At 46.5% G+C, this 27,908-nt stretch overlaps 1 protein-coding gene across 1 annotated transcript in view; it reads right to left on the bottom strand.

The window, feature by feature from the left end:
• Nucleotides 1-27,908, bottom strand: part of DYNC1H1 (dynein cytoplasmic 1 heavy chain 1) — a 378,125-nt gene that overhangs the window by 134,534 nt on the left and 215,683 nt on the right. Inside the window, exons 49-51 of the mRNA XM_029597957.1 lie at nt 19,403-19,576; nt 19,018-19,137; nt 12,561-12,681 (exon numbers count right to left, since the gene is read on the bottom strand). Of these exons, the coding sequence (XP_029453817.1) occupies nt 12,561-12,681; nt 19,018-19,137; nt 19,403-19,576 (415 nt within the window). The remainder of the gene's footprint in view (nt 1-12,560; nt 12,682-19,017; nt 19,138-19,402; nt 19,577-27,908) is intronic.

Below are 27,908 nucleotides of genomic sequence, written 5' to 3'. Positions count from 1 at the left end.
AAAGTGACTGTGTAAGCTATGAAAAACTACAGACTGAGAGGGAAGATCAGGCGACTGCCAAGCCCTGGCTAGTTCCCCTTTAGCTGCTACAAAAACTTGGGTACAGAATTAATTTGCTTGTTTGGTGGGTCCCTCCAAAGGTACATTAAAGTAAGACACATTTAGGGTCCATATCACCTATTCCCGTAATCATACTGGCTAACCAGTCAAACTCCTTTCCAAAACAAAACCACCTTTGGGCTCTGCCACTACTCATGAAAATAGATAGCGATATGTCCACATCCCCTCCAACACACATTGGGAATCACAGGAATCATTCTGTGTAATTTGTCTGGAGTCAAATGCCACCTATACAAAGTTTTATAACATTGCTCTTGTATATGAGCAGCAATCGACACTTTGGATATCCAGAAGAATATTAAGTTCCACATTTCTCCCCAGTTCCCTTTGCCATGCGTTTATATGAGCTGCAGAGTATGGAGCGAGGTTGGTCAACAATTTGTATATTTTGGAAATAACACCCTTCATTTTACCTGAGTGTTCACAATAATTCTCGAAAAGTGTTTTCACTGGATGTACTCTGTTAGCTTGTATGAGCATAAGCAAAAAATGTCGAACCTGAGCAAAAGCGAGTACCTGTCCGAGCCCATGTGGCCCCGGTATATTAATCATCTCATATATGCGGATAGTGGTACCCAGGAGAACATGTCCAAAGGTGAAAATCCCCTGCGCCTCCCAAGTGGTAAATTGGGGATTATCTATGCCCCCCCCGAAAGGTAATGTTATGAAATAAGCGAGATAGTTGGTGATAGACAGAATTCCCCACCAATTTAGCTTTCCAGTACTTCCACAATCGTAAGGTAGTTCGTAAGGCTGGCGTCAAATATGTTAATGGTCTCCAAGTAGATTTGGGTTGCCACGGAAGTGCCTGGAGAGGCATGGGACCCACCTGCGCCTGTTCGAATTGAACCCATTGTTTAATATCAACCTTATGATAGAAATCTACCAGAGAGCACAATTGTGCTGCAGCGTAGTACCAAATGATATTTGGTGCTCCCAAGCCTCCTGCAAGTTTGGGCAAAAATAAAGTAGTTCTGGCCACCCTAGGTGGTCTCTCTTGCCATATAAAGCCATAAACCTTTGTTTGCCATTGTTTTAATATGGCGGGAGATATAAAAATTGGTATAGCAGAGAAGAAATAAAGCAAGAATGGTAAGATAACCATTTTAATAATCGCTAATCTCCCCATCCATGAAAAATACTCCCTAGTCCAATTATGCAGATCTTTATAGATTTTTTTCCACAGCCGGTTGTAATTAAGGGTATACAATTGAGAAGAATGTGAGCCAATTTGAACCCCCAAGTATTTAATAGAGGTTCTTGCCCATCTAAAGGGAAAAGTTTTCGTGATGCTCCCAACAACCGGACTAGGCAAATTTAGATTTAAAAGTTCCGACTTTTCTAGGTTCACTTTAAAGCCAGACACCCGCCTGCCTGACTGTCAATGCAAAAGGATTTTTAAAAAAGTGCAAACATGGGCGAAAGGGGGCAGCCCTGACGAGCGCCCCGTTGCACATCAAGCAGCGGGCCATATCCCCCATTTGCTTCACTCTAGCCTGGGGCCGCTCATATCATTTTTTAATCCAGTTTTGAAAATGTGAACCAAAGTTCATTTTATTTAGTACCTGAAACAGAAAAGGCCAATGCACAAGGCCAAAGGCCTTCTCTGCATCAATGGCAAGGAATGCAGCAGGAATCTATCGATGATGGACCCAATCTATGAGATCTACTACTTTTCTGATATTATTGCTGGCCATTCGGGAGGGTATAAATCCTACTTGGTCATTATACACTAATGATGGGATAATGCCCTTCAACCGCTCAGCCAATATTCGCGCTAAGATCTTAAGATCCAAGTTGATGAGCGATATCGGGTGATAAGAACCACAGTGAATTGGATCCCTGCCCGGCTTAGCCAGAACTAATACCTGCTAAATTAGCATGGGTAGCTAGGGAATCCGTGCCCCTAAGGGAATTAAGCATCTCAGTAAGTGGTTTCGCCACGATACGAGAAAGCTTTTTGTAGTAGCTTCCGTCAGGCCATCTAATCACAGAGATTTGCCCGGTTTTAGGGCTTTAATCGCCTGTTGTACCTCGGATAATAGAATAGGGCCATCTAAAAACACCTGCTGGTCTTCCGTAATGGTCTGCAAGGGCAGGTCCCTTAGATAGTCATCTATCTCGCTCCCTATATCATCCTCTCTACTATATAAATGACCATAAAAATTGGTAAAGCATTTTCTAATCCCTTCAGATGAAGTAATAAGATTTCCCCCACTATCTTATTTTAGTAATATTTTGAGCAAGGACCGCTTTTAAACGTCTGGCTAACCAATGGCCGGCCTTGTTGCCCCCTTCATAGTACTGTTGCTTAGTTAGTTCCAATTGGAAAACGAGTACATCATCATCCAGCGCCTTAATGGCATCCCTAACTATTTTTCTGTAATAACGTAGGGCTCAGGGTTTGCATGTGCTGCATTGTTAGCCGTGAGAGTTCTGTTGTGAATGCTTTCCTTTGTTGTTCCTTCTTTCGCTTGCAAAAGGATGCATGCGAAATAAGGATGCCCCGAGCGACTGCTTTTGAGCATTCCCATACTACTGTCAACGCTGGGGTGGAACCAGTAACGTTATTTTGAAAATACTCAGTCAATTTTGTACCCAAGGTTTGGATAAATCCGGAGTCTTTGAGGAGACCTTTGTTTAGGCGCCAAAACGTTTGGCCCTGGGTGTTAAGGTGCAACTGATACCATATGGGAGAATGATCAGACCACCCAATGGGTTCAATTCCAGCATCAGTCACCTGATTTTGAGTTTGTGTGTCTATTAAGAAATAGTCCAGCCTAGAATATACTTGGTGGGCATGAGAAAAATATGTATAGCTTCTGGAATGCGGATTCCGTTGCCTCCAGACATCCCCCAATTGCCAATGTGAGATCAGGGTAGCCAGACTCTTCTGAGCTAGTCTCGGAGTGGTTACTGTCAGAGGAATTATCCATAGTGGGGCTATGCGTCACATTAAAATCCCCTCGAATAATTAGGGAACCTTCAGCATGCTTAAGTAATAATTCATCCAATGCATTAAAAAAAAACATCTTGTCCGGTACTGGGTGCATAAAGGCCGAGTAAAGTGGCTACTGTTTTCCCCACCCTGATTTTTCATTTATTTATTTGAAGTTTTTTCTATACCGAGGCTTGGCAGATAGCACATAGCGCCCTAAAGGGTCTCGCACAAGCTCCAAAACTTCATGTCCAAAATCCTTAGCAATCAGTATACCCAGCCCCGCACATTTGGAATTCTTTGTGCTGGCGGCTAGATACATAGAAGGGTATTGACGGAGCAAGAGTACCCCTCTCATGCCTTTTCCGTAGGTGTCTCTCTTGTTTCATTGCTATGGCTATATTATGTGTCTGAAGGTCTTGATTTAGCAAAAACCTTTTGCGGTAGTGGTTAAGGCCCTTCACACATTCAAGGAAATGATATGCTCACCTGCATGTGGACTTTTAACAGTTGAGCTTAGCCTGGACATAAGTAAAATTTATTTCTATAAGGACAGCTAGCTAAGCAGAGAATACAGTAATGAGTATTAGCGGCCCCTGGAGAGAAAAACCCAAGAAAACCCTTACTCTTAAAATCACCCCATCGCGACTCCCGGGTGATAAAACTCCTCTCCTGGGAGTCACTCTTCACCAGCATGGAACACCCCCCCTCACCCCCCTCCCAAGACATCTTCAGCCTATTAAACCCTTAAACTATAACATTTAAACATTCAATCCTGAACATGCTTACTACTCCAGGTACTTCATCATTAGCCCCTCAGTCTGTGTATCCTGAAATGGCGTGTTGCAGAGAAATGAGAGATTATGATGGTCCACGCCATTAGCCATGCTAGAAATTGCAGTCAAGGGCTGTACCAGCAGTGTCATAAACTGGCATATGAAATCAGTGTGTCAACCTTGATCTGACATTGCCGAGCGGGAATCCTCAGAATGGCGGCACAGCCGGCTCCCGCCTTTTCCCGCCCGTCGCCATTTTGGATGGTCGTCCATCTTCAGGTTCTTGGTGGTTTCCTTGGGAGCTGTGATGTTTGGTTTGTGGCCAGCCTTGTTGAGGGCACCGATCACCTCTGCCAATGTTTTGGCTCGGTTAGTAACCCCATTTATTTTGAATTGAAGTCCAAATGGAAAAGTCCAGCGATATCGTATATTTTCAGCACGTAGATAGGCTGTGACTTCTTTTGCGGAGCGTAGTTGGAGCTAAATCCCGGTATATATCTTCAATGTATGTCCTTTCCAGAGCCAAGAGGGTTTCTTACGAGCTGCGTCCATTATCTTAGTTTTTTTAAGAAAACCGTGGCAGCAGATGATGGCCCTGTGCGCCCTTTCTATCGTAATAGTGTCAGCGGGAGGCCCCTCAGCTGTTTCTCCCTGCTCCTGACTTGGTTGGAGGATTGGTTTGCAGATTAATCCTGCCACTTCCAGGGCATAGTTGTATTCTGGGGCCTCAGGGACTCCCCGAATCCTAATATTACACTGCCGAGAGCAGTTCTCCAGGTCTGGAGAACTGGATAAGCATTATTTCCTGGATAAGCATTATTTCACCATTTTGAGCGTCTTGCTGAGCTGCAACTTTATTTAAAGCAATCCCGTGTGCATCAGTTCTCCCCTCCAGCTCATCAACTCTGTTACCCAGGCTTGCTATGTCATCTCGGATGTCTGACATAGAAGCTAGCAGCTCTTGTTTATGTGCTTTTAGGTCAGCCCTGAACTCAATAAACCAGCCCTGTATGTCTTTTTTGAGCTGGGCAGAGGCCTCCACCCACTCTGGGTTTTCCCCGGCGCGGGCTTCAGCTTCCTGAAATTGCGGTTCGCCCTCGATGTCCACGGTCTGCTCGGGCCCTGCCTCGTGATCGCAGCCTATATCCGGCGGCAGTTTACTAAATTGAAACTGCTTGATATCGGGTGTTTTATTCTTTGCAGCCATAGCTATGCTTGCCTGGCCTCTTGCGAGAGCAGAATCGCCGGGTTTTTTTGCAGTTTCGCTTACTTTTAAGGGTTTGGTGCTGCTTTGGATGTCATCCTGGGAGCGAAGCACTTCCTCTATGCGGCCATCTTCTGTGCCGGCACGAAGTAGAAGTCTTTTGAGCCTGCAATAGGGCAGAAACAATATCCTCAGGATATCCTTTCTTCCTTATTTGCCTCCTTTCAAAAGCCAAGCCCCTAGACAAAAGCAATCCGCTTGATCTGAAAATATGGGGCTCTGCCATAGAGGATTTGGCAGATGGCTCAGTTTTAATGGGCTGTCCACTGTGAGATTGACCAAATCTGCAAACCAAGGTCTGCATGGCCACTCTGGAGCCACGAGGATCACCTCTCCTGAATGGATCTCTATTCTCCTCACAACCTTGCCCACCAGAGGCCATTGTGGAAACATGTAGATTAGGATGTCGTGTGGCCAAGGAAGAACCAGGGCATCAACCCTTTCCGCTCTGTGCTCTCTTCTGCAACCGAAAAAACGTAGTGCCTTGGCATTCCTCCAAGTTGCCAACCGATCCAAATGAGGTATGCCTCATCTGCAAGGAATGTGGGTCATTACTTCCTTTGAAAGCTCCCACTCTCCCGGAACCAAACTTTGCCGGCTGAGAAAATCTGCTTGCATATTGTCAGACCTCGCTATGTGCGAGGCCGCTATCAAGGCCAAATGCTGTTCCTCCCAGGACATTCTGTGTTCTCTAGCAACCGTCATACATGGCCACAGTGAGCTGGGTGGCTTATATGTGCAAGCTCGTAAAGCTACTGGGCTTGAATAATCATAAGTTGCAGAGAAATTGAAGAGTGCTGACACTGTGTGCGAAGCAACTACTGTGTGAGCATTTATCTGGTTCCACGTGTTGCAAATAGATGCGTGTAATCCTGAAGGGCTGCTCCAACACTGCGGTGTTTCGGAGTATTGGACTCCTTCCTCAGGGATCCTTCAGGTGGAAATGTACTTTATAATTGTAGCCTTTTGATTGCAGACATTATGAACGCTCGTGGAATGTCAGTGCACTTGAATAGTGCAGCTTCACGGCGGCTGTGCTGCAGAATGACAGCACAGCCGCCGTGAAGCTGCACTAAAAGTGTCTCTCCAGATCATAAACCTGGAGGTACCACTGATGATGTGGATGAATCCCTATGTGCAGATACGCCTCCATCAGATCCAAGGAAGCCAAGAACTCCCCACTTCTTGCTGCTGTTATGATGGACCTCAGAGTCTCCATCTGGAAATGGGAAATCTTGAGTTACATTTACCTTTTTCAAATCCAGAACTGGATGAAAAGTTCCTTCCTTTTTTGGCACCACAAAATAAATAGACCACCTTATCCCCTGCTCAGCTGGGGGACAGGAATAGTGGCCCCCAGCATCTGCAGCCACTGTATGGTCTGCTGCATGATCAGCTTCTTCTCAGTGGAGGCACAAGGGGATACTATAAACAGGTTTCTGAGAGGCAAAGCAATTTTTTTTTCGTATGAACGTTTTTATTGGCGTAACTTAGAAACATGAAATCACAACAAAAACAATAAGCAACCATTATACACCTTGGATTTCCAATAACCAAAGTGTTCCCCCCTTCCCTACTCCCCCCCCCCCCCAAACATACATAGACTAAAGACAATATCATTATAGCATGAGTCGTATCAAGCCAACCATGGGTAAGATCATCCTAGAAAAAGGCCTCAGGTAAAGTGGTTTGATGCCATTGCAAATATGGGTCCCAGGTATTATGAAATTTTTTCAACTTGTGCTGCTTGGTCGCAGTTAACAGGCTCATAGTACATAGATGGTCAGGATCGCCTGCGAAGATGGAATCGTTGGTGCACCCCAGACTCTGGAGATTTCCATTCTGGTAGCCGTGCAAAGTTGTAGCAGGAACGGGTGTGAAGAAGAGCCTTCGTTCTCCCCGACAGTATGTAATAAAACATAAGCCATACTAAAGGTGATATCCTGTTGTAGGACAGATGATCCTATAATTTGGATACGTTTCCATAGGGGCATAATACAATCTCCAGCCCACCACATGTGAACATATGTACCCACAGCATCACATCCTCTCCAACATCCTCAGAAAACTACATTGGTTACCAGTAAATTTTAGATTCCTCTACAAATCAATCACCCTAATACACAAATCTATCCATCATCAACTCCAACTCGACCTTGAAATCCCCTTCAAATTACACTCTTCCAACAGACCAATTAGAGATATTCACAAAGGAACGTTGAATTCCCCCCCTACCAAAGCCTCACGCCTTTCCTCGACAAAAGACCGAGCTTTTTCAATAGCAGGACCAGCTATATGGAACAACATTCCTTCAAGCCTCCGATTAGAACCTTGTCTAATTACGTTCAGAAAAAAACTCAAGACGTGGCTATTTCACCAAGCATTCGATGACCCTCCAGACAATCACTAATCATATTTTATCTCTCCTGGACATAGAGGATAGAGGTCCACTATCCTTTTGAACGAATTACAATCACAGGTTAAAGCACATTATGCTCTAACCTAAATTCCTTTTGTATTATGTTATAATTCCTCCTGCCTTTCTTTCTTCCAGCTTTAAGCTTCCCAAGTTTTTTACTCCTTGTTAAATGTAACTTTGCCTTATTCACCTCTCTTGTTAATTACTATTTTATTTATTGCTTCAGTTATACCCTTGTTCTATGTAAACCGATCCGATATGGTTATTACTATGAAGGTCGGTATAAAAAAGTGTTAAATAAATAAAATAAATAAAACATTTCCCATTCCTGTCCTTATACATTTTGGATAAACGTTCCGGTGTTAAATACCATCTGTACAATTGCTTATACCCATTCTCAATCAAAGAGGCTGACACTGAGATCTTATCAATATCCACAAATATAGGGGACCATTGCTTGATAGTATAAGCCCCTGGTAAATCTTTATTCCAGACTTGTAAATGGGCGGGCATCACTGGAAGTCTGGTGTTAAGCAGTTTGTAGACTTTGGAGACTAGGCCCTTCTGAGGTCTATTAGTCAGGCAGTACCCCTCTATCATTGTTTTCCCCAGACTCAGATTTTCTTTTATTAATCTGTGGTTGTAAAAATGTCTGATCTGTTGATAAGCTAGAAATTCAGAGGGGGGTAAACCACATTTCAACCGAAGGGATTCAAATGAAATAAAGGCCCCTGCCTCCCATACATGCTCCAAGCGTAGTATACCCAGGCCAAGCAAATTTTAACCCTTAGCACCTTGTCCTATCATGCTTAGAACCCACTGGTCTGCTGTGATTTTGACCCACTCCATGTAAAAATGAGTCAAACAACCCCCGATGACAGGGACCAAGAAGTTGGCCAGCCTCACCACATTGCACAGACTTGGCTCCGCCACTACCTTGGCCAGAGCCATCTCTGCGCCCACTAAATGGCTGGTTCCAAGATAACAACCTCCCCGAGGCCTGCCTTTGGCCAACACTCTGAGCCCTGCTCTGACAGAAACAACTTTGCCCCCGAAAACGAGAGCACAGAGAAAACCTTTGGATCCTTTAGGCTTGTCCTCCGGTAGCTTGTGCATTTTATCGCTCAGGTGCTTTATCATCTGCTCCAAGTCTTCCACGAACAGAAGCTTGTCCATAAAAGGCAACACTCCCAGCTGAGCCTTTCATGAAATTTCTGCTGACCAGTTTCATAACCAAAGAATCGAGACCACGGACATCATATTCCCGGATGAAGTGCAAATGAGGTTATACAAAGCATCCGAACCATAAGCAACTGCAGCCTCCAACCACTCCACCTGTTTGGATTCCTGGGGTGACATCTCTGCAAATGCTGCACCCATCTCAAACTAGCCCAGAGCATAAAGCTGCTGCACACAACTGCACAGATGCCAAGAGCAGACACCTCGAAAATCTTCTTAAGATGCACCTCGAGCTTCCTGTCCTGCAAATCCTTAAGAGCTGCTGTGCCAGCTACCGGAATGGTGGTCCTCTTTGTGACTGCAGAGACTGAAGCATCCATCTTTGGCACCCTCAAGAGCTCCAGAGTGTCTTTGGGCAAAGGATAAAGCCTATCCATGGCCCTGCTAACCTTAAGACCAGTCTCCAGAGTGTCCCACTCTGACCATCAGCTCTTTAATCGACCTGTGAAAAGGGAAAGTATTGGCTGGACCCCTCAAGCCTGTCATGACTGGATCCACTTCCTCCAGGTCAGCTTGGTCCTGCAGAATGGTTATTACTAATTCCACCAGAACTGGCAGAATCAAGGGCCTGAGTTCCTCCTTTTCAAACAGGCGAACCTTCTTAGGATAGTTGTCTTCCATCGCTGGGACCTTTCCTGCATCAACTTCCGGATCCTGCGGTAAGCGTGAAGGATCAGCAGTGGGAGAACCATCTCCAGATGGAAAGCCCCAATCAGACTCCTCTGAGGAACCCTCTTCTGTGGCTCTTGACCCAGAAGGACCCTACAGCTAGCCACATGGGAAAGGTATTCAAAATAAAAGGGGTTTGACTTATGTAGCATCCTCCTTTTTTTTTTGCATTAGATCACATACAGAACATTCATAGAGAAGCATGAATGTGGCCCCAAAAGCCCCTGAAAATCTGGACTTCCTGGGGGGAGGTTCTGCTATCCTACGCTTATGAAAGGGCCACTCTACGGCCTTGCAGGCCATAAAGGCTTTGTGCCTCAATAAAACAAATTCCAGGATCGTGTTCCTCCCCTGACTGGCCTTCATGGGTCCCCCGTGCCTCCTCTGCGGAGAGATCAGAAGGAGAAAGTGCGAGGAGATCCCCTCCCCCTGTTGCAGCTTGTTCCTTTGTTGCAAAAGTCTCCAAAATGGCCACTGATCCTGCACCCATCGGGAATGGATCAATGGCCTCTTGCATCGCAGCTCTAGGCCCCCCAGACCCAGGCTGTGATGAAGATGCCACCGCAGTTCCCCCGATGTGCCCTCCCCACCAGAGAGGCATCGGTGGCAGTGGCTGGCTCGAAAAATACTTGTGGCACTCTATCCACATGCAGCGCAAAGGCAGGCTCATGTAGTACATGCTGGGAGCTGAAACAGGAGTCCACTGCTTGACCAGAGCCCTTCTGCCATTGTTGGGGCACAAGAAAAAAATGCTCCCTGCCTTTTTTTTTCATAAAAACTTTACAAAACAGACAATCCGCAAACCCAATAGCTTATCTGAAGGGTGGCCAAGGCTTTTCCCAAGACTCCTAAAGGTGAGGAAACAGGACCACCAGCTTCCACCCCTGGCATGGATCAGCAAGCAATCAAGGGTCCCCAACTCCTGCTAGTCATCCTCAAACCAGGAGGGGTGGTCCCACCAGGACCCTGCTAACCTCCTGGGAGGGAATTCCTCCTATACTATTCTTTTGCTATTCCTCTTTCTTTTTTTTTTTCCTTCGGTACACAACTGCAGGTTTTGCACCTCCTCCATCTGCTGTAGAAGGAAATACTGAGGGACTGCAGATGGCACATCGGGGGAACGGAGGCCCTTGCAGGGCCAAGTTTTTGGAATAAATTGTCACCAGAATTGAGGCTTCAACAAGATAAGAAAAGATTTAGAAAAGAACTAAAAATGTCGCTCTTCCCCGACAGGCTTATGAGAGTGATAACCAAACCACAAGCTGATCCACAAATTCTCTTTTCTTTTATATAATTTTAAGTAATTTTTAAGTTTAGAACAGTTTATCTATTTTAAGCTAATTTGTAATATGTTGTAAGCTTTTATCTAAATTATGTATTTATTTCTGAATTTTACTGTAAACCGTAGCGATGGAATTTACTGTGCAACTGTATAAAAAAACTGTACAAACCCCCCCTCAGGAGTCTGGCTTGATCTGGGTACATACAGGGTACCCCATTTATTAACAGGCACACTCAAGGTTTCTATCCATGCTATGAACCTTTCAGGGAAACCTGTATTCCAGAGTAGCTCAAACAACTATGACCAAGACAACCGATCAAAAGCTTTTTCAGTGTACAGGGAAATCCGTTCAACTATGCTTAGTCATGTGCAGAACATTAAAAAGTCTTCTGGTGTTGGATGTGGAGATTCGTCCCTTTACAAATCCTGTTTCATCTTTATGTATCAGGGATGGAAACAGTGTTTCTAGCCCAAGTCGCAAAACTTTAGCCAAAATTTTAAACCTGAATTCAATAAAGAAATTGGCCGGCAAGAGCCACACTCATGTCTTGATTGTTGCATCTCTTAACTCTCCTAAAGTCATTACCGCCATCCCTTCATCATTAAAAAGGGGGAGTAAAAAAGGAGTGAGTTCATGGAGGAATTTCTTAAAAAACAAAAAAAAAAAATCAACCTGGAACCCATTTAGTTCCAGACATTTACCTCCTGGAAGTGCTTAAATGGCCACTTGAACTTCTAGAAACTTGTATTTTATATTTAAAGTTTTGGAATATATTTTTAATGGTTCTACCACTTTTTCCTTTGGGCTTTCTTCTAACGTGGTGACAGTGCCTCTGACACTAAGATCCAAAACATTGCTAACTAAACATTAGATACAGATTGGTATTTAGGAAGCCTGCTAAACCCAAAGATATAACAAGCTAGCAATTTAATTTCAGGAAGTGCTTTTTCTCTCCTCATTAGTTCTATCCTTTGACAGAAAAGTGGTTCTAAAAAAAGTGCATATTTTACAAAACTGGACACTACAAAAAACCCCCAAACTAGTATCCAAAGCAGAGGTGACAAATTCCCTGGTGCAAGGTCAATTAAAAATTGCTGCCTACCACAGGCCTAGGGCCAATAAAACAAACCACCTTGTCAGGAGGTTTGGGACTGATGGGAGAAACTACCACTGTTTCCTGCTCACAAGGAAGTGAAGCAGTAGGGAAAGACAAGTGGGAGCACAGAGGAGAAGATCGCTTTGCTGGTGGCTGAAAGGAATCAGTACGTTTTTGCTTGGGAAATTTTTTTTTAAAAGTATTGGGACAAAGTTAACTATTGAGGAATATTATTTAGTGTGTTTGTGCTTTTAATAATAGTCAGTAGGGCAGTGAATAAACAGAAGTTAGACTAAGATTGTAGGGCTTCATTAATAAGGACTTTTGAGGTCTAAATTAAGTAATCCAGTAAACAGGAAAGTTATCTGGGTAAACTTACATGAATTTCAGAGGAACATACCCAGCTAAGTGTTCTGTTGAATATACCCAGATAAAAGTTATTTGGGTAACTTTAAGAGATGTATTTGTTCAACCACAGACTTACCAAGCTAACTCTGTGCAGATAACACTGAATATCAGTGCTGCCCAGACAAAGTAAGAGTCCCCGAGAACAGCCCTAATGCTGCCTCTCTGGACCCAGGTAAATTGTGTGGACAAAGTTTAGCTGGGGATCGGGGGAAATTTTTAAATCTCAGGTTTTTTCCTTGAACTTAAAATATTGACCTCTTAAGAGTCTGAATATAATGTATAATAACACAGGTAAAAAGTATCACTATGTAGATGACATTTAGTATTCAATTTTGTTGTTTTTCTTACCATTTTGTGCTTCAATTACAGCAGGCTCCACTTTATCCAGATCTTCCTTTACACTCATTTGCTTGTCTGCAATAACCTCTTGCTGTTTATGCAGCTGCTCTTGAATTTCTTGGCTCATTACCTTTAAAATGAACAAGCAGCATTAAAAAATTGATTCTACTCAACTCACCCTATTCCCTTTTTTTTTTTTTTCACAAAGTGTAGCTTCTAGATCTAAAGTCCAATTTATACTAGGTTTTGAAAAAATCTTATTCACCATAACATTATTCAAAATTCTTGAGCCATGTAAAGTGCCAAAAACATGGAAATATTTGGCCTGCAAAATATTTTGCTAGGCTACAAAAAGCAAGTGTTGCTTACCTGTAACAGGTGTTCTCACAGGACAGCAGGATGTTAGTCCTCACATATGGGTGACATCAGGATGGAGCCCAATCACGGAAAACTTGTCAAAGTTTCCAGAACTTTGACTGGCCCCTACTGGGCATGCCCAGCATGGCACTAACCCTGCAGCCAGCAGGGGTCCCCCTTCAGTCTTATTTGATAGCTACCAGCAGTGCCGAAAAATTAAAACAAGAAAACGTTACGAACACACCACCACGGGGCGGCGGGCGGGTTTCGTGAGGACTAACATCCTGCTGTCCTGTGAGAACACCTGTTACAGGTAAGTAACACTTGTTTTCTCACAGGACAAGCAGGATGGTAGTCCTCACGTATGGGTGAGTACCGAGCTGAGGATGTCCAAACATGCACCAAATGTACCCAATGGCGTGCAACAGGCACAACAACTGGGGTGGAATTTGGTAGAGGGCATCCTGAACCCCACCGGGCAGGCGGAAGGGTGTTGGTACATCACGTTGGAAATAGGTTACGCAGGACAGATTGGCCAAAGATGGAATCTTGTCTTCAGGCTTTGTCCAAGCAATAGTGGGCTGCGAAAGTGTGGAGAGAACTCCAGGTGGCAGCCCTGCAAATGTCAGGAAGCGGCACCGATCGTAGGTGTGCTACTGAAGTCGCCATGGCCCTCACAGAGTGTGCTTTAACACAGTCTTGGAAAGGAATGCCTGCTTGCTGATAGCAAAAAGATATGCAGTCCGCCAACCAGGAGGAGAGAGTCTGCTTACCCACAGGTTGCCCTAATTTGTTGGGATGGAAAGAGATGAATAACCGAGTGCTCTTCCTGTGGGTAATTGTACGGTCAAGATAGAAAGCTAGAGCCCGTTTACAGTCAAGGGTATGCAGAGCCCGTTCCCCTGGGTTGGAGTGGGGCCTGGGAAAGAAGATAGGTAGTATGATGGATTGATTAATGTGAAACTCCAAAACTACCTTAGACAAAAACTTAGGGTGAGTGCGGAGTACCGCCCGGTCCTGCAGGAGTTTAGTGTAAGGTGGATAGGTAACTAGGGCCTGTAACTCACTAACCCTGCGAGCTGAAGTGATAGCCAAAAGGAAAATCACTTTCCATGTGAGATATTTTAGGTCACAGGAGTGAAGAGGTTCGAACGGTGGTTTCATGAGCCGCCTGAGAACCAGATTAAGGTCCCAAGGAGGGGCCGGAGGACGTAAAGGTGGCTTGATATGGAGTAAGCCTTTAAGAAAACGTGTTACAAGGGGTTATATTGATATAGGGACATCCCCGACACCTTTATGGAAGGCGGCTACCGCACTGACACGCATTCTGATGGAAGAGGTCTTTAGATCTGATTCCGATAAATGCCAGAGATAGTCCAAAAACCTTGGGATTGGACAGGAAAAGGGATCAAGGGATTGCAAAGAACACCATGATGTACTCCTTTTCCATTTATAGGAATAAGACTTTCTTGTGGAAGGCTTCCGTGAAGCAATCAGGACACGAGAAACCGAATCTGAAAGGTTAAGTGGTTGAAGGATTAACCTTTCAACATCCATGCCGTCAGGGGCAAGGCCTGAAGATTGGGATGACGTAGACATCAGTCATTCTGAGTGATCAGAAGCGGGTGCGTTCCCAAGGGAATGTGCCTGCGGATGGAGAGATCCTGGAGTATGGGAAACCACACTTGGCATGGCCAGTGAGGTGCTATCAGGATCATGGTTCCCTTGTCCTGACGGAGCTTCACGAGAGTCTGAGAGAAGAGGAAGTGGAGGGAATGCATAAAGCAGACCGGCTGCCCACGAGAGGGAGAATGCATCTCTGGGCTGAGAGCGCTCGCTCCGAATGAGGGAGCAGTAATTGTCCACGTTGTGGTTCTGAGGGGACGCAAAGAGGTCTATTTGGGGATAACCCCATTGCTGGAAAAGAGAGGTCGCTACCGAGGGACTGAGCAACCACTCGTGTGGTTGGAAGACACGACTCAGTCTGTCTGCCAAGACATTGTGTACTCTCGGCAAGTAGGCGGCCCTGAGGTACATTGAGCGGGAGAGCGCTTCCGCCCAAATCTGTGCAGCTTCCTGACACAGAAGGAAGGAGCCTGTGCCTCCCTGTTTGTTGATGTACCACATGGCCACCTGATTGTCCGTCTGGATCAGGATGACGTGATTTGATAGGCAATCCTGAAAAGCTCTGAGAGCATATTGCATAGCTCAAAGCTCCAGGAAATTTATCTGGTGTTTGGCTTCCTCTGGAGACCAAGATCCTTGTGTCTGTGGATCGTTCACAAGCTCCCCAGCTGAGGTTGGAAGCATCTGTGGTGAGAATGAGTTGAGAATCTGGTAGATGAAAAGGCAGTCCCTGGAGGAGATTGTTCTGATCTTTCCACCAGGCGAGAGACAGACGGAGTGAGTCGGTGATGTGGACAATGGTTGACAGAGGCTGAGTCGCTTGAATCCATTGTGACCTCAGAGTCCAATGCATGACTTTCATGGCCAGGCGGGCCATCGGTGTGAGATGGACTGAGGACGCCATGTGTCCGAGAAGGACAAGGAATTGCCAAGCTGTTGCTGTATACTGAGACTGCAGCTGGTGGGCAAGAGACATGAGGGTTTGCACTCGTTGAGGTAGAAAGGCTTTTGCCTGTAAGGTGTCCAAGTCTTCCCCAATGAAGGACAAGGTTTGAGATGGGACTAAATAGGATTTCTCGTAATTGACGAGAAATCCTAGAGAAATTAGAGTGTGTAGGGTCAAATCCAGGGACGATCGAGCAGTTTGCTGGGTTGGGGCCCTGATTAACCAATCGTCTAAATAGGGGTAGACGTGAACACCTTTCCTGAGAAAGGCTGCGACCACTACAAGACATTTGATAAAGACTCGTGGTGCCGATGCTAGGCTGAATGGAAGCACCCGGTATTGATAGTGCCTTGGGCTTACTAAAAACCGGAGGTACTTGCGATGAGCTGGAGCTATCGCAATGTGGGTGTATGCGTCCTGGAGGTCCAGAGAGCAGAGCCAGTCTCCTCTTTGTAGAAGAGGTAGAAGCGAGCCCAAGGTTACCATCTTGAACTTTTCCCGCTGGAGGTACTTGTTGAGGGCACATAGGTCCAGAATTGGACGAAGCCCCCCGGATTTTTTGGGAATCAAAAAGTACCGGGAATAGAACCCTAGGCCTTGTTGCGAAAGAGGAACGGGTTCTATTGCTCTTGACTGGAGAAGAGGAGAAACCTCCTGCTCCAGAAGAACAGAGTGGTCGGTTACTCTCCACGCTTGTAGAGGTGGGGAGTCCGGTGGAAGAGCAAGAAAGTTCAAGTGGTAACCCTGAGCAATGATTGCTAGCACCCATTGGTCGGTTGTGATTGAGTGCCACATTCCATGAAAGTGGCATAGTCTACCTCCCACTGGTATGCCTGGCAGAGGGATCAGGCAAGTGAAAGTCAAAAACCTGAAGCAGGCCCCGGCTGGGGAGCTGCTTGTGGCTTTTGCTTCCAGGGCTGGCGAGGCTGAGATTTTTGATAAGGCCTCGTAACTCGGGACCTTGTTGGTGGAAGATAGTACTTCCTTGGGCTGAAAAATGACTTCTTAGAGTCCTTCTTGAAGGGCTGTCTAGAAGGGAAGTCAGAAGGTATCGATGAGAGCTGTTGGAGGGTCTCATGATGGTCCTTTAACTCAGCCACTATTTGCTGAATCTGTTCACCGAATAGATTATCTCCTACACAGGGCAGGTCGAAGAGCCTGTCTTGTACTTCTGGGCGAAGGTCAGAAGACTTGAGCCAGGCCCAGCGTCTTGCCGAAATGGCAGTTGCAGACCCTCTAGTGGAGGAGTCGAAGATATCATAAGCTGTTCTTATCTCATGATTTCCTGCCTCAAACCCCTTGTTGACAAGGGTTTGAAGATGTTCTTGGAATTGGTCAGGCAGGGTTTCAGAGAAGTCCTGTATTTGCTTGAAAATGACCCTACTGTATTGGGTCATGTACAACTGGTAAGAAGCAATTCTGGAGATGAGCATGGCCCCTTGAAACACTCGTCGACCAATATTGTCTAGGAACTTGTATTCCTTGACAGGAGGGGTAGAGGAGTGAGGCTTCGTCCTTTTTGCTTTCTTTTGAGCTGATTCAACCACAACTGAGTGGTGGTCAAGCTGAGATTTTTGAAAGCCAGGGGCTGACTATACTAGATAAGTAGTGTCAGCTTTTCTGTGTACTGGGGCAATGGGATCCAGGGTTTTCCCAGTTCTCTTTGAGGAGGTCAAGAAGAACTTGATGAATGGGAATAGAAGTGATCACTTTAGGGGCATCCAGGAATTGGAGAAGCTCCATCATCTGGTGCCTATCATCTTGCTCCGTCTGAAGCTGAAAATGGACCAAGTCCGACATTTCCTTCACAAAATTAATGAAAGAGGTCCTCTGGAGGAGAACGCTTTCTACTTTCAGTAGGAGAAGGAGGTGAATGTAAATCATCGTGTCTGTGGAAGTATCATCACCCCAGGTGCCATAAGGATCAGCAGGCTGACCTGTAGGACGAGAAGGGGGTTGGATACCCGAAGGGACCGGGCTGAGGCTCTGAGAAAATCGAAGGAATCACCGGGGGCACCGCAGACGCCCTGGGGGGGGCATTGGTGCTGGCATCGAAGGCGCCGATGTGCGTTATCGCCCCCAATGAATGAATCGGTGGCGAGGAGTGACATGGCATCGATGGCTGAGGCAATACCCCCGAAGGAGGAATGCGGGACGGTGTTTCTCCTCCCGATGAAGCTGTCATCGGGGAGTGCACCGGAGCCGGAGACCCGGGAATCACCGGTGGAAGGGCAGTCATGAGCACCTCCATCCGGGAGAGCAGCGGTGCCAGCGCTGCTGAAATTGGGTCGGTGACCGGTTCCACTCTCGATGCCGGAGGAACCTGGAGTCGTTGCAATGCCTTATCGATGGCCTCCTGGACCAGCCGGTCCAGTTCTTCCCGGAGACCTGGGCAATCAGCCATGGCTCCGTTACGGAAGAGGGAGGCTGAGGCACAGTCAGAGGGACCACTTTTACAGGCGGAATCGCGACTCCCAAACCCCGATCGGGTGAGGGTGGCCTCGATGTCCCGGTCGCAGGAGTGGTCGGTGCCGTTCCTGGATGGGGTTTCTTCGATGGTGGCTTGGACTGTGGCGAGGTTGATGATTTCGCTCCCTCGACGGTCCGAGACTTACGATGCCGATGGCGATGTTTCTCCCTATGATCCCCTCGATCTTGAGGGGGAGAAACGGGAGTCGATGGCCGTGAAGACGTCGATGGCGGGCGGTCACCGGACGGATGTCGATGCTGGTGCGACTTCGACGGTGCCGGTTCCGATGACATCAATGCGATGGATGGCTTCGGGGTGTGAGCACGGAAAAGGAGTCCCATCTTCTCCATTCTGGCTTTGCGACCTTTTGGTGTCATGAGGGCACATTTGGTGCAAGTCAGGACATCATGCTCACGGCCTAAACACATTATACAGACTCTATGGTCTGTGATAGACATGGTGCGAATACAGTCCGGGCACTGATGAAACCCTGATGCCATGGCCATAGAAAAAAATCGAGCCGCGGTACGGTCGACAGCCAGTAGGCCGTGAGGGCTAAACTCGACGGTAATAGACTAAAAACGGTGAAAAACTTACCGGAGTACCGTGGCCTGAGAAAAGTTAGAGGAGGGACCCCTGTGGGGCAATTTAATTTTAATTAACTCCGTGAGGAAAATTCCTGTCAGGAATCTCTTCAGAGCTCCTAAACCTCGAGGCTATTGCTGCGCGGAAAAAAGAAGACTGAAGGGGGACCCCTGCTGGCTGCAGGGCTAGTGCCATGCTGGGCATGCCCAGTAGGGGCCAGTCAAAGTTCTGGAAACTTTGACAGAAGTTTTCCGTGATTGGGCTCCATCCTGATGTCACCCATATATGAGGACTACCATCCTGCTTGTCCTGTGAGAAAGATATTATCTATTTAGGGTATTCTCTGTCCTACAGGGATCTACTTTCATATAATATTTCAGTTCCTTAGCATTCTGCAGAATACAAGTCTACATTTTTGGGAAAGTACAATACGGAGAATGCTACGTAAAAAAAATAAAAATTATACCTCTGATAATTATTACCTTTTTCTTTTCAGCTTCTTGTTGATCTTTTACCATCTTCTTCAGTTTGTCATTTGCTGCTGCATTCTTCACTTCTAATTCCTGGCTCTTTATTCTCAAGTCCCGACGCAGCTCTTCTACCTTAAATACAAAAAGATGCCAACAATTAATAGTAAAAAGGAAAATGTTAACAGGACTTAGTACAGGCTTGAGAGACCAAAAAAAGTCCATTCTTCATCTAAAGAGATGTGGTCTCACATATTCATGATTACATTTAGATTACCCTTATGTTGATCCACTAACAGCCAACAAAGAATCCTGATTTTTCCAAGACCAATATTACTACTAGAAACTTTGCACAAGGAAAAAAGTCAAAACATAGCAGTTTCTACATTAAGCACCATACCTGATCAACAGTTTCTTTGATCTTTCTAAGACCGACATTCAGATGCATTTGCTGTTCTTCCAGTTCACTGCGTTTTTCATTGAAGAGATCTGCATAATGATTGATAAAATCCAAATAGTGACGAGGGGTGATTGCCATGGTCCTGCCTCCTCGCTTTGCCAAACGGGTATTAGCCTGTAGATAAGATTTCACAGATTAAATACCAGCAGTTTGCATTATATTGTACTATATACATACACATTTCCGCTAATTGCATTTATTGATCAGGTTAATCCTTTCATCTACTTAAATTTCTCAATTATATTTCCCCAATATTTAATTTCATACACTTATGCTTTTTGTCGAATAAATGGAGAAATTATGTGCCTGATAATTTCCTTTCCTCTAAGGAAGGCAGGCCAATCCACACCAGTGGGTTACGCTCTCCTACCAGAAGATGGAGAATGAGTAAAGCTGACTTGCTGATGTCACTGATGTATAGCCCTGCCCTCAAATCAGCCTGCCAGTATCATTAGAAAAACCAAACTGGGAACAAACTGATTATACTTGAAAATGACTATTAACAGTTAATCACTTATGCTTCCAATCAACTGTTACACATTTGAGCTCAGCAAAAAGGTTATCATCAACCTTAGAGGCTGATTAATTCACTTACCAGTCCTTCAATCGAACAAACTCTTCCCCAGCCGCATATAAAGGATAAACTAAAAGCAAGTACGCAGCCTAGGTCAAGTTGTAGTTTGTCCTGCCTTCCTTAGAGGAAAGGAACTTATCACGTTAGTACTTTCTCCTTAATCTGCATTCAGCAGGCCAATCCACACCTGTAGGATGTACCAAAACTACTCCCGAAAGGGTGGGAGGCTGCCCGTGGTCCTGTTAACACCGCACACATGGAATTCGTGTCCTCCTGAGCCCTAACTTGCAAGTGGTAATGCTTGGCGAAAGCATTTAAGGAGGACCATGTCACTGCTCAGCAAATCTCGACAGGAGACAACCAAAGCTCCACCCACGAAACCTCTGGAGCTCTAGTGGAACGTGCCCTGACCTATCTAGGCAAAGGAACATCTGCATGTACGTAGGCGGCTGCGATGACCTCTTTTGTCTCAAGGGCTATAGTTGCCCATGCCACCAGTTTTCCTTGTTTACCTCCACCATGTTGCCAGTTCTCCTTGTGTACCTCCACCGTGAAGCACAACGTCAGACTTTCTAAAAGAGTAAGCAATCTTCAAATACCGCACCACATGCCACTTGACATCCAAGGCCTGTAACCAACAATTATCATGCACATTTCTATCCCTGTATATCATGGGCAGGGAAATAGACTGATTCAGGGAAACAGACATTGAAATGAAACTCAAACCCTTTTGGGCAAAAATAAATAAATAAATAAATGAAGAAGGTATAATCCTAAAATGTACCGCCCCTGGAGTCAGTCATACAAAATGGCTCACTGTAAGAAAGCTTGTAGCTTGGAGATCCACCGTACCGACCAGATTGCTACCAGAAAAAACGTTTTCAGGGTGAGCAGCTGCAAAGAATGATGCCGTGGCCAAAATGTAGGACCTGTCAAAAAACACAAGACCAGACTCAGGACCCAAAGAGGCACTGGTATTTGCAAGGGAGGACATAGATGCTTAACCTCCTTCAAAAACCTGGACATATCAGGATGGGAAGACAAGAGTCTGCCATTGACCTGCCCTCTCTAGCAAGCGAGAGCTGCTACCTGCACCTTCAGAATGTTTAAGGCCAAACTTTTCTGCAAAAATTCCCATATCAGTGGAATTTCAACTTTAAGAGGGTGAGAACCGCACTCCTCACACCAGCTCTCTGACACTGTTCAAACCCTAAAATAAGCTGGAGATGTAGAAAACATCCTGGCTTGTAGCAAGGTAGAAATCACTGCAGCAACCGAGCCCTCAAGAGCCAAATTGTAAGATGAAAATGAACTGGATTGTCATGCAGCATGAGCCCTGATGCAACAGCTCATTTCTGAGCAGCAGTCTGAGAGGACTGCCCACCAGTAGCCTCTGAAGATTGAACCTGGAGGCCATGGTATGCCAATCTGGAGACACCAGAGGTATGGTTTTGATCTGACCCTATCATTGGCCATGGTGGGAAGGCATACCACGCCCCGCTCTGTGTCTGAACTTGAACGAGGGCATCGATTCCCAGCATTCATGGATCCTTTCTGCTACTGAAGAACCGTGGTACCTTCGCGTTGTTGGAACTCGCCAATAAATCCAGGTATGGGCTAAGATTCAGGGAGGGATCCAAGATGGCTGCGCTGGTGAGATGCACTTGAAGCTGTTCCCTGGGACCGATCTGCTTAATCAGCATGCCTCACTCTGGCAGGAAGTGAAGGGCCAGAGAATGAGATCCTCAATTACATTTCTTAACAACGGGCCCGATGAACTTATGTGCGGCGAGGTATGGAGATTCCGGGAGTTGGTTCGCTGGGGAGTATTCGGGAAGAAGCCATACTCGATGGATTGCAAATTGGTTGACGGACAGAAGACAATGTGTGATGGTAAATGGAACTTTCTCTGAAGAGAGAGCGGTTTTAAGTGGTGTACCGGAAAGATCGGTGTTGGGACCGGTCCTGTTCAATATCTTTGTGAGCGACATTGCGGACGGGATAGAAGGTAAGGTTTGTCTTTTTGCAGATGACACTAAGATCTGCAACAGAGTGGACATGCCGGAAGGAGTGGAGAGAATGAGACGGGATCTAAGGAAACTGGAAGAGTGGTCGAAGATATGGCAGCTGAGATTCAATGCCAAGAAGTGCAAAGTCATGCATATGGGGAGTGGAAATCCGAATGAACTGTATTCGATGGGGGGGGGAAGGCTGATGTGCACGGAGCAGGAGAGGGACCTTGGGGTGATAGTGTCTAATGATATGAAGTCTGCGAAACAATGCGACAAGGCGATAGCAAAAGCCAGAAGAATGCTGGGCTGCATAGAGAGAGGAATATCGAGTAAGAAAAGGGAAGTGATTATTCCCTTGTACAGGTCCTTGGTGAGGCCTCGCCTGGAGTACTGTGTTCAGTTCTGGAGACCGTATCTACAAAGAGACAAAGACAAGATGGAAGCGGTACAGAGAAGGGCGACCAGGAAGGTGGAGGATCTTCATCTGATGACATATGAGGAGAGATTGAAGAATCTAAATATGTACACCCTGGAGGAAAGGAGGATATGAGGTGATATGATTCAGACTTTCAGATTCTTAAAAAACTTTAATGATCCAAAGACAACGACAAACCTTTTCCGTCGAAAAAAAATCAGCAGAACCAGAGGTCACGAGCTGAGGCTCCAGGGAGGAAGACTAAGAACCAATGTCAGGAAGTATTTCTTCACGGAAAGGGTGGTGGATGCCTGGAATGCCCTTCCGGAGGAAGTGGTGAAGTCTAAAACTGTGAAGGACTTCAAAGGGGCGTGGGATAAACACTGTGGATCCATCAAGTCTAGAGGGCGTAAATAAAGAGGAGGCAGCAAAACACTGCACGGAGCAGCAGTAGCCACAGAGGCATTCACGGAGCGGGATGCCAGTGGCCAGTAGTCTGTGTTCCACCTTCAGGCAGCAAAACACTGCACGGAGCGGCAGTAGCCACAGAGGCATTCACGGAGCGGGATGCCAGTGGCCAGTAGTTGGGGTTCCACCTTCAGGCAGCAAAACACTGCACAGAGCAGCAGTAGCCACAGAGGCATTCACGGAGCGGGATGCCAGTGGCCAGTAGTTGGGGTTCCACCTTCAGGCAGCAAAACACTGCACGGAGCGGCAGTAGCCACAGAGGCATTCACGGAGCGGGATGCCAGTGGCCAGTGGTTGGTGTTCCGCCTTCACGGAGGGCTGCCATCTCCAAAAAAAACAAAAACAAGAAACAAACAAACAAAGCAGGGGTGGGTAAGAGTATGGGGCAGGGGTGTGGCCTGCTTGTTGCGGCGGTTGCTAGCCCTGATTGAGCTGGATGTTCACTGGGATGCGGATACGGCGCTGCTCTCTGCATGGTGGAGGGGTGGAAGGGAGAAAAAGGGTGGGAAAAAAAATAAATGGATGAACTGCATGGCTTGCTGGGCAGACTGGATGGGCCGTTTGGTCTTCTGCCGTCATTTCTATGTTTCTATGCTCCCCTTGAACATCAAACGGCAGTCAAAAAAGCAAACAGAATGTTGGGAATTATTAGAAAGGGAATGGTGAATAAAATACTTCATCAGACGAGCCCTCTCAAGGGCCGGACAGGAAGACAGAATCAAGTCTGATCCTCATGAAGGACCGGTCCCTGCTGTAACAGGTCCCTGTGTGGTGGGAGGCGCAGGGGGGTTCTCCACCAGCAGTCTCCACATACTCACGGATGCCTAGGCCAATCTGGAGCTACAAGAAGGATTAGTGCCCTATGGTGGTCAATTCTGCAAATGATCCTGCCCAGCAGGGGCCATGGAGGGAAACCGTATAGCATCTCACCTTCTGGCCAGTTCTGAACGAGAGCGCCAATTCCCAGGGACCATTTCTGTGAGGAAACTTCGAATTGTGGGATGCGTCCAGCAGGTCTGTTGATGGGAGGCCGCAACGATCTATTATCAGTTGAAATGCTTTGGCTGACATAGAAACGACGGCAGAAAAAGACCAATCGGCCCATCCAATCTGCCCAGCAAGCTCCCAAACATTTTCCCATACTTATGTTTCAACCACCACCAAGTTCAGGGCCCTTGTTGGTAACTGTTTGATTCAAATTTCCTGCCATCCCTGTCACTGTTGCAGAGAGTAATGTTGGAGTTGCATCAAAGGTGAGCATAAAGCTAAGAACATAAGAAAATGCCATACTGGGTCAGATCAAGGGTCCATCAAGCTCAGCATTCTTTTTCCAACAGTGGCCAATCCAGGCCATAAGAACCTGGCAAGTACCCAAAAACTAAGTCTATTCCATGTTACCATTGCTAATGGCAGTGGCTATTCTCTAAGTGAACTTAATAGCAGGTAATGGACTTCTCCTCCAAGAACTTATCCAATCCTTTTTTAAACACCGCTACACTAACTGCACTAACCACATCCTCTGGCAACAAATTCCAGAGTTTAATTGTGCTTTAAGTAAAAAAGAACTTTCTCCGATTAGTTTTAAATGTGCCCCATGCTAACTTCATGGAGTGCCCCCTAGTCTTTCTACTATCCGAAAGAGTAAATAACAGATTCACACATCTACCCGGTTAAGGGTAGTAACCGCCGCATCAAGCAAGTTACCCCGATGTTTGGTTACCCAGACTGCACAAATCAATGCCTTGTTGGATGCTGTCTGAATGAAAATCCTGTTTTCCACATTTCCCCCTACAGTTGAAACAAAGAGCAGTGCTGTATATGCATTTAAAGTGATGTATCAGGCTTAATTGGTTTAGGGTAGTAACTGCTGTAATAAGCAAGCTACCCCCCACGCTTATTGTTTACCCAGATTGTGAAGTTCAGCCCTTGGTGGTTGTCATCTGAATGCAAATCCTCTTTTACACATTTCCCCTTGCTGTTGAAGCAGAGAGCAATGTTTGAGTTGCATTAACCGTGCAAAGGCTTATTGAGTAAGGGTAGTAATCAGGTAGTAGCCTCCACGCCAGTACTCCACCCCCATGACTCTTCTCTTCATTCCCATCCTCTAGCCTTTATGGATCCAGTGTTTATCCTATGCCCCTTTGAAATCCTTCACAGTTTTAGTCTTCACCACTTCCTCCGGAAGGGCATTCCAGGCATCCACCACCCTCTCCGTGAAGAAATACTTCCTGACATTAGTTCTGAGTCTTCCTCCCTGGAGCTTCAAATCATGACCCCTAGTTCTACTTATTTTTTTCCAACGCCAAAGGTTTGTTGTTGACCATGGATCATTAAAACATTTCAAGTATCTGAAAGTCTGTATCATATCACCCCTGCTCCTCCTCTCCTCCAGGGTGTACGTATTTAGGTTCTTCAATCTCTCCTCATAAGCCATTTTATGAAGACCATCCACCTTTTTGGTCGCACTTCTCTGGACCGCTTCCATCCTGTCTGTCCCTTTGGAGATACAGTCTGACAATTCCCATGGACGTTGTCTTTTCCTGTGATGTGGGAGGCTGAGAGCTGTAGATGTACTTCCACCCACTCCATAAGGAGGTCTAACTCCTGTGACACTTGCTGGCTCTTGGATCCTCCCTGGTGGTTTATGTAGGCCACTACTGTTATGTTGTCCGACATCATGCGGACCGCCTGGCCCTGTAGACTGTGGCTGAACTGTAAACATACGGTCCTCCAGAAGATTGATGCTCCAGAAGGCCTCTTCTTCTGTCCAATGTCTCTGGGCCATCAGATCTCTAACCCTGGAGACTTGAATCTGTTGTGAGCACCAGTCATTTCGGGGAGGATAGGGACACACCCCTGCTTAGATGGGCTTCCTGTAACCACCACTGGAGGCGACAGCAGACTTCCATCAGTAAGTGGAGACAAACCGAATAGTCTGGCACAATAGAATGGCAGTACTTCCAGAGTTGCTGCCTTCAAACTGAGAACTTGGAGATAGCTCCACACAGTCGGGTGTACCGTGCTCATCAACTGACACCTGGTATATCAACTTCTGTATCTGTGGGGACGGAAGAAAGACCTTGCCCCGCCTGATGTCAAACCGGACTCCCACATACTCCAAGGACTGGGAAGGCTTGAGGCTGCTCTTGGTAAGGTTTACTACCCAAATGAGTTCTTGGAACAAGGAGATCACCCTGTTGGTCACCAGAAGGCTCTCTTCCATGGACTTCGCCCAGATCAGCCAATCGTCCAAGTATGGATACACCAGGATCCCATCTTCTCAACGCTGCCACCACGACCATCATAATCTTGGAAAAAGTTCTGGGGATTATGGCTAAGCCAAAGGGCAGCACCTAAAACTGAAGATCCAGCACCGCAAAGCATAGGAAACTGTATTCCTGAAGGATTGGATTATGAAGGTAGGCCTCAGAGAGGTTTAGGGAGGTTAAGAACTCTCCCGGTGGCACTGCTATTATGACAGAGCGAAGAGTTTCCATGCGGTATTAAATTAGCCACAGATGATGGTTGACGCTCTCTCGGGCACGATGAAATTCATGGAATAATGCCCTGTATTTACTTAGGGTGTAGGTACCAGAGTTATAGCCCTCAGACTGAGGACTTTATCAGTATGAATTCCACTGCCAGTTTCTTGTGCTGGGAGTGGCAAGGTTACATCATGAACCTGTCCCAAGGGATGCTGCAAAATTCCAGAGCATAACCTTCTCGTATGATGTGTAGTACCCATTGTCCAATGTGATCTCAACCCACCGCTGGTAGAAGAGGGATATTCTGCCCCCTATCTCCTCATCCCGTGGATGGGTTTGCCCAGCTTCATTGGGAAGTTCAGGTCAAACCTGAGCCCGACCCTGTTCCTCTTTTGGTTGTCTGCTCCGAAAGTACTGATATCCTCCTGAGGGCAGAGATGATTGAAATGACGAGTTTCTGTAGGGCTGGAAGCGCTGGAAGCCCCTGGCCCGACCCCTCATGGGTGAGAAGTGCTGTGACCTCTATCATCTTCCGGTAGCCAGGGCACTGGAGATTCGCCCCACGTATTGGCTAGCTTCTTTAATTCATTTCTGAATAGGAGGGATCCCATAAAGGGCATCTTTGTGAGGTTCGCCTTAGAAGTTGTGGCTGCTGACCAGTTTCGCAACCATAGTTATCTTCTGGCTGCCACCACGGAGGCCACTCCTCTGGCCAAGGTACGCACTAAGTCAGAGCGTGCATCCGCCAGGAAGGCTGCGGCGGGTTCAACCGCCTCTCTGGCATGCACCCCTGAGCTACCTGCCTCTCTTTCTCTCTCTCGAAGCAAACACAAGCATGCCACCAGGCCACAACAGGAAGCGATGTGCAGCTTCATTGCTGTCGCGTCAATGGCTTAAGGATGGATTCCAACCGCCTACCATTAGCATCCATCAAGGACGCTCCTCCCTCTACAGGGATAGTTGTTCACTTCGAGATGGCGCAGACCAGGGCGTCCACTTTCAGGAAACGCAGGCATCCAGAGGGTAAAAGGCCTCTAAGGCTCGACCGCCTTTAAAACTTGCTTCCGGGGCATCCCATTTCAGGTCAATCAACTCCTGGAAGGCTTCCAGCATCGGGAAATAAGATGTTTTCCGTAGAGACAACAGGATGAGGTTCTTTAGCTCCGACAAGTGGTCCTTGCCCAGAACTCCCAGAGTCTTCAGGATCTGGGAAACTAGGGTCGGTAATTCATCTGTGGAAAAATCGAAGCATGGTCCGGTATAGCTCCAGGCCTGGAAGGATTTCCCCATCCTTCAATAAGTCCCCATTGTCTGGGTCCTTGTCAGGGTTACCCTTGGTGAGCAGAGGCATGTCCTGAGGCATGTTGACAGGGCTGGGAGGGTGAGGCCTTCCCAGCTGGGGCTCAGCCTGGGCAAGGCAGGGCAGCAGCTGACTTCGCTTGAACAAAGGATTGTTGGAATTTTTTCAGGGTCTTCAAAGAGAAGGCTGTCA

Source organism: Rhinatrema bivittatum, chromosome 4 (genome assembly GCF_901001135.1).
Source record: "Rhinatrema bivittatum chromosome 4, aRhiBiv1.1, whole genome shotgun sequence".
Lineage (NCBI taxonomy): Eukaryota > Metazoa > Chordata > Amphibia > Gymnophiona > Rhinatrematidae > Rhinatrema > Rhinatrema bivittatum.
Note: the sequence above shows the minus strand (reverse complement) of the source record. Positions and strands in the feature narration are given on the sequence as shown.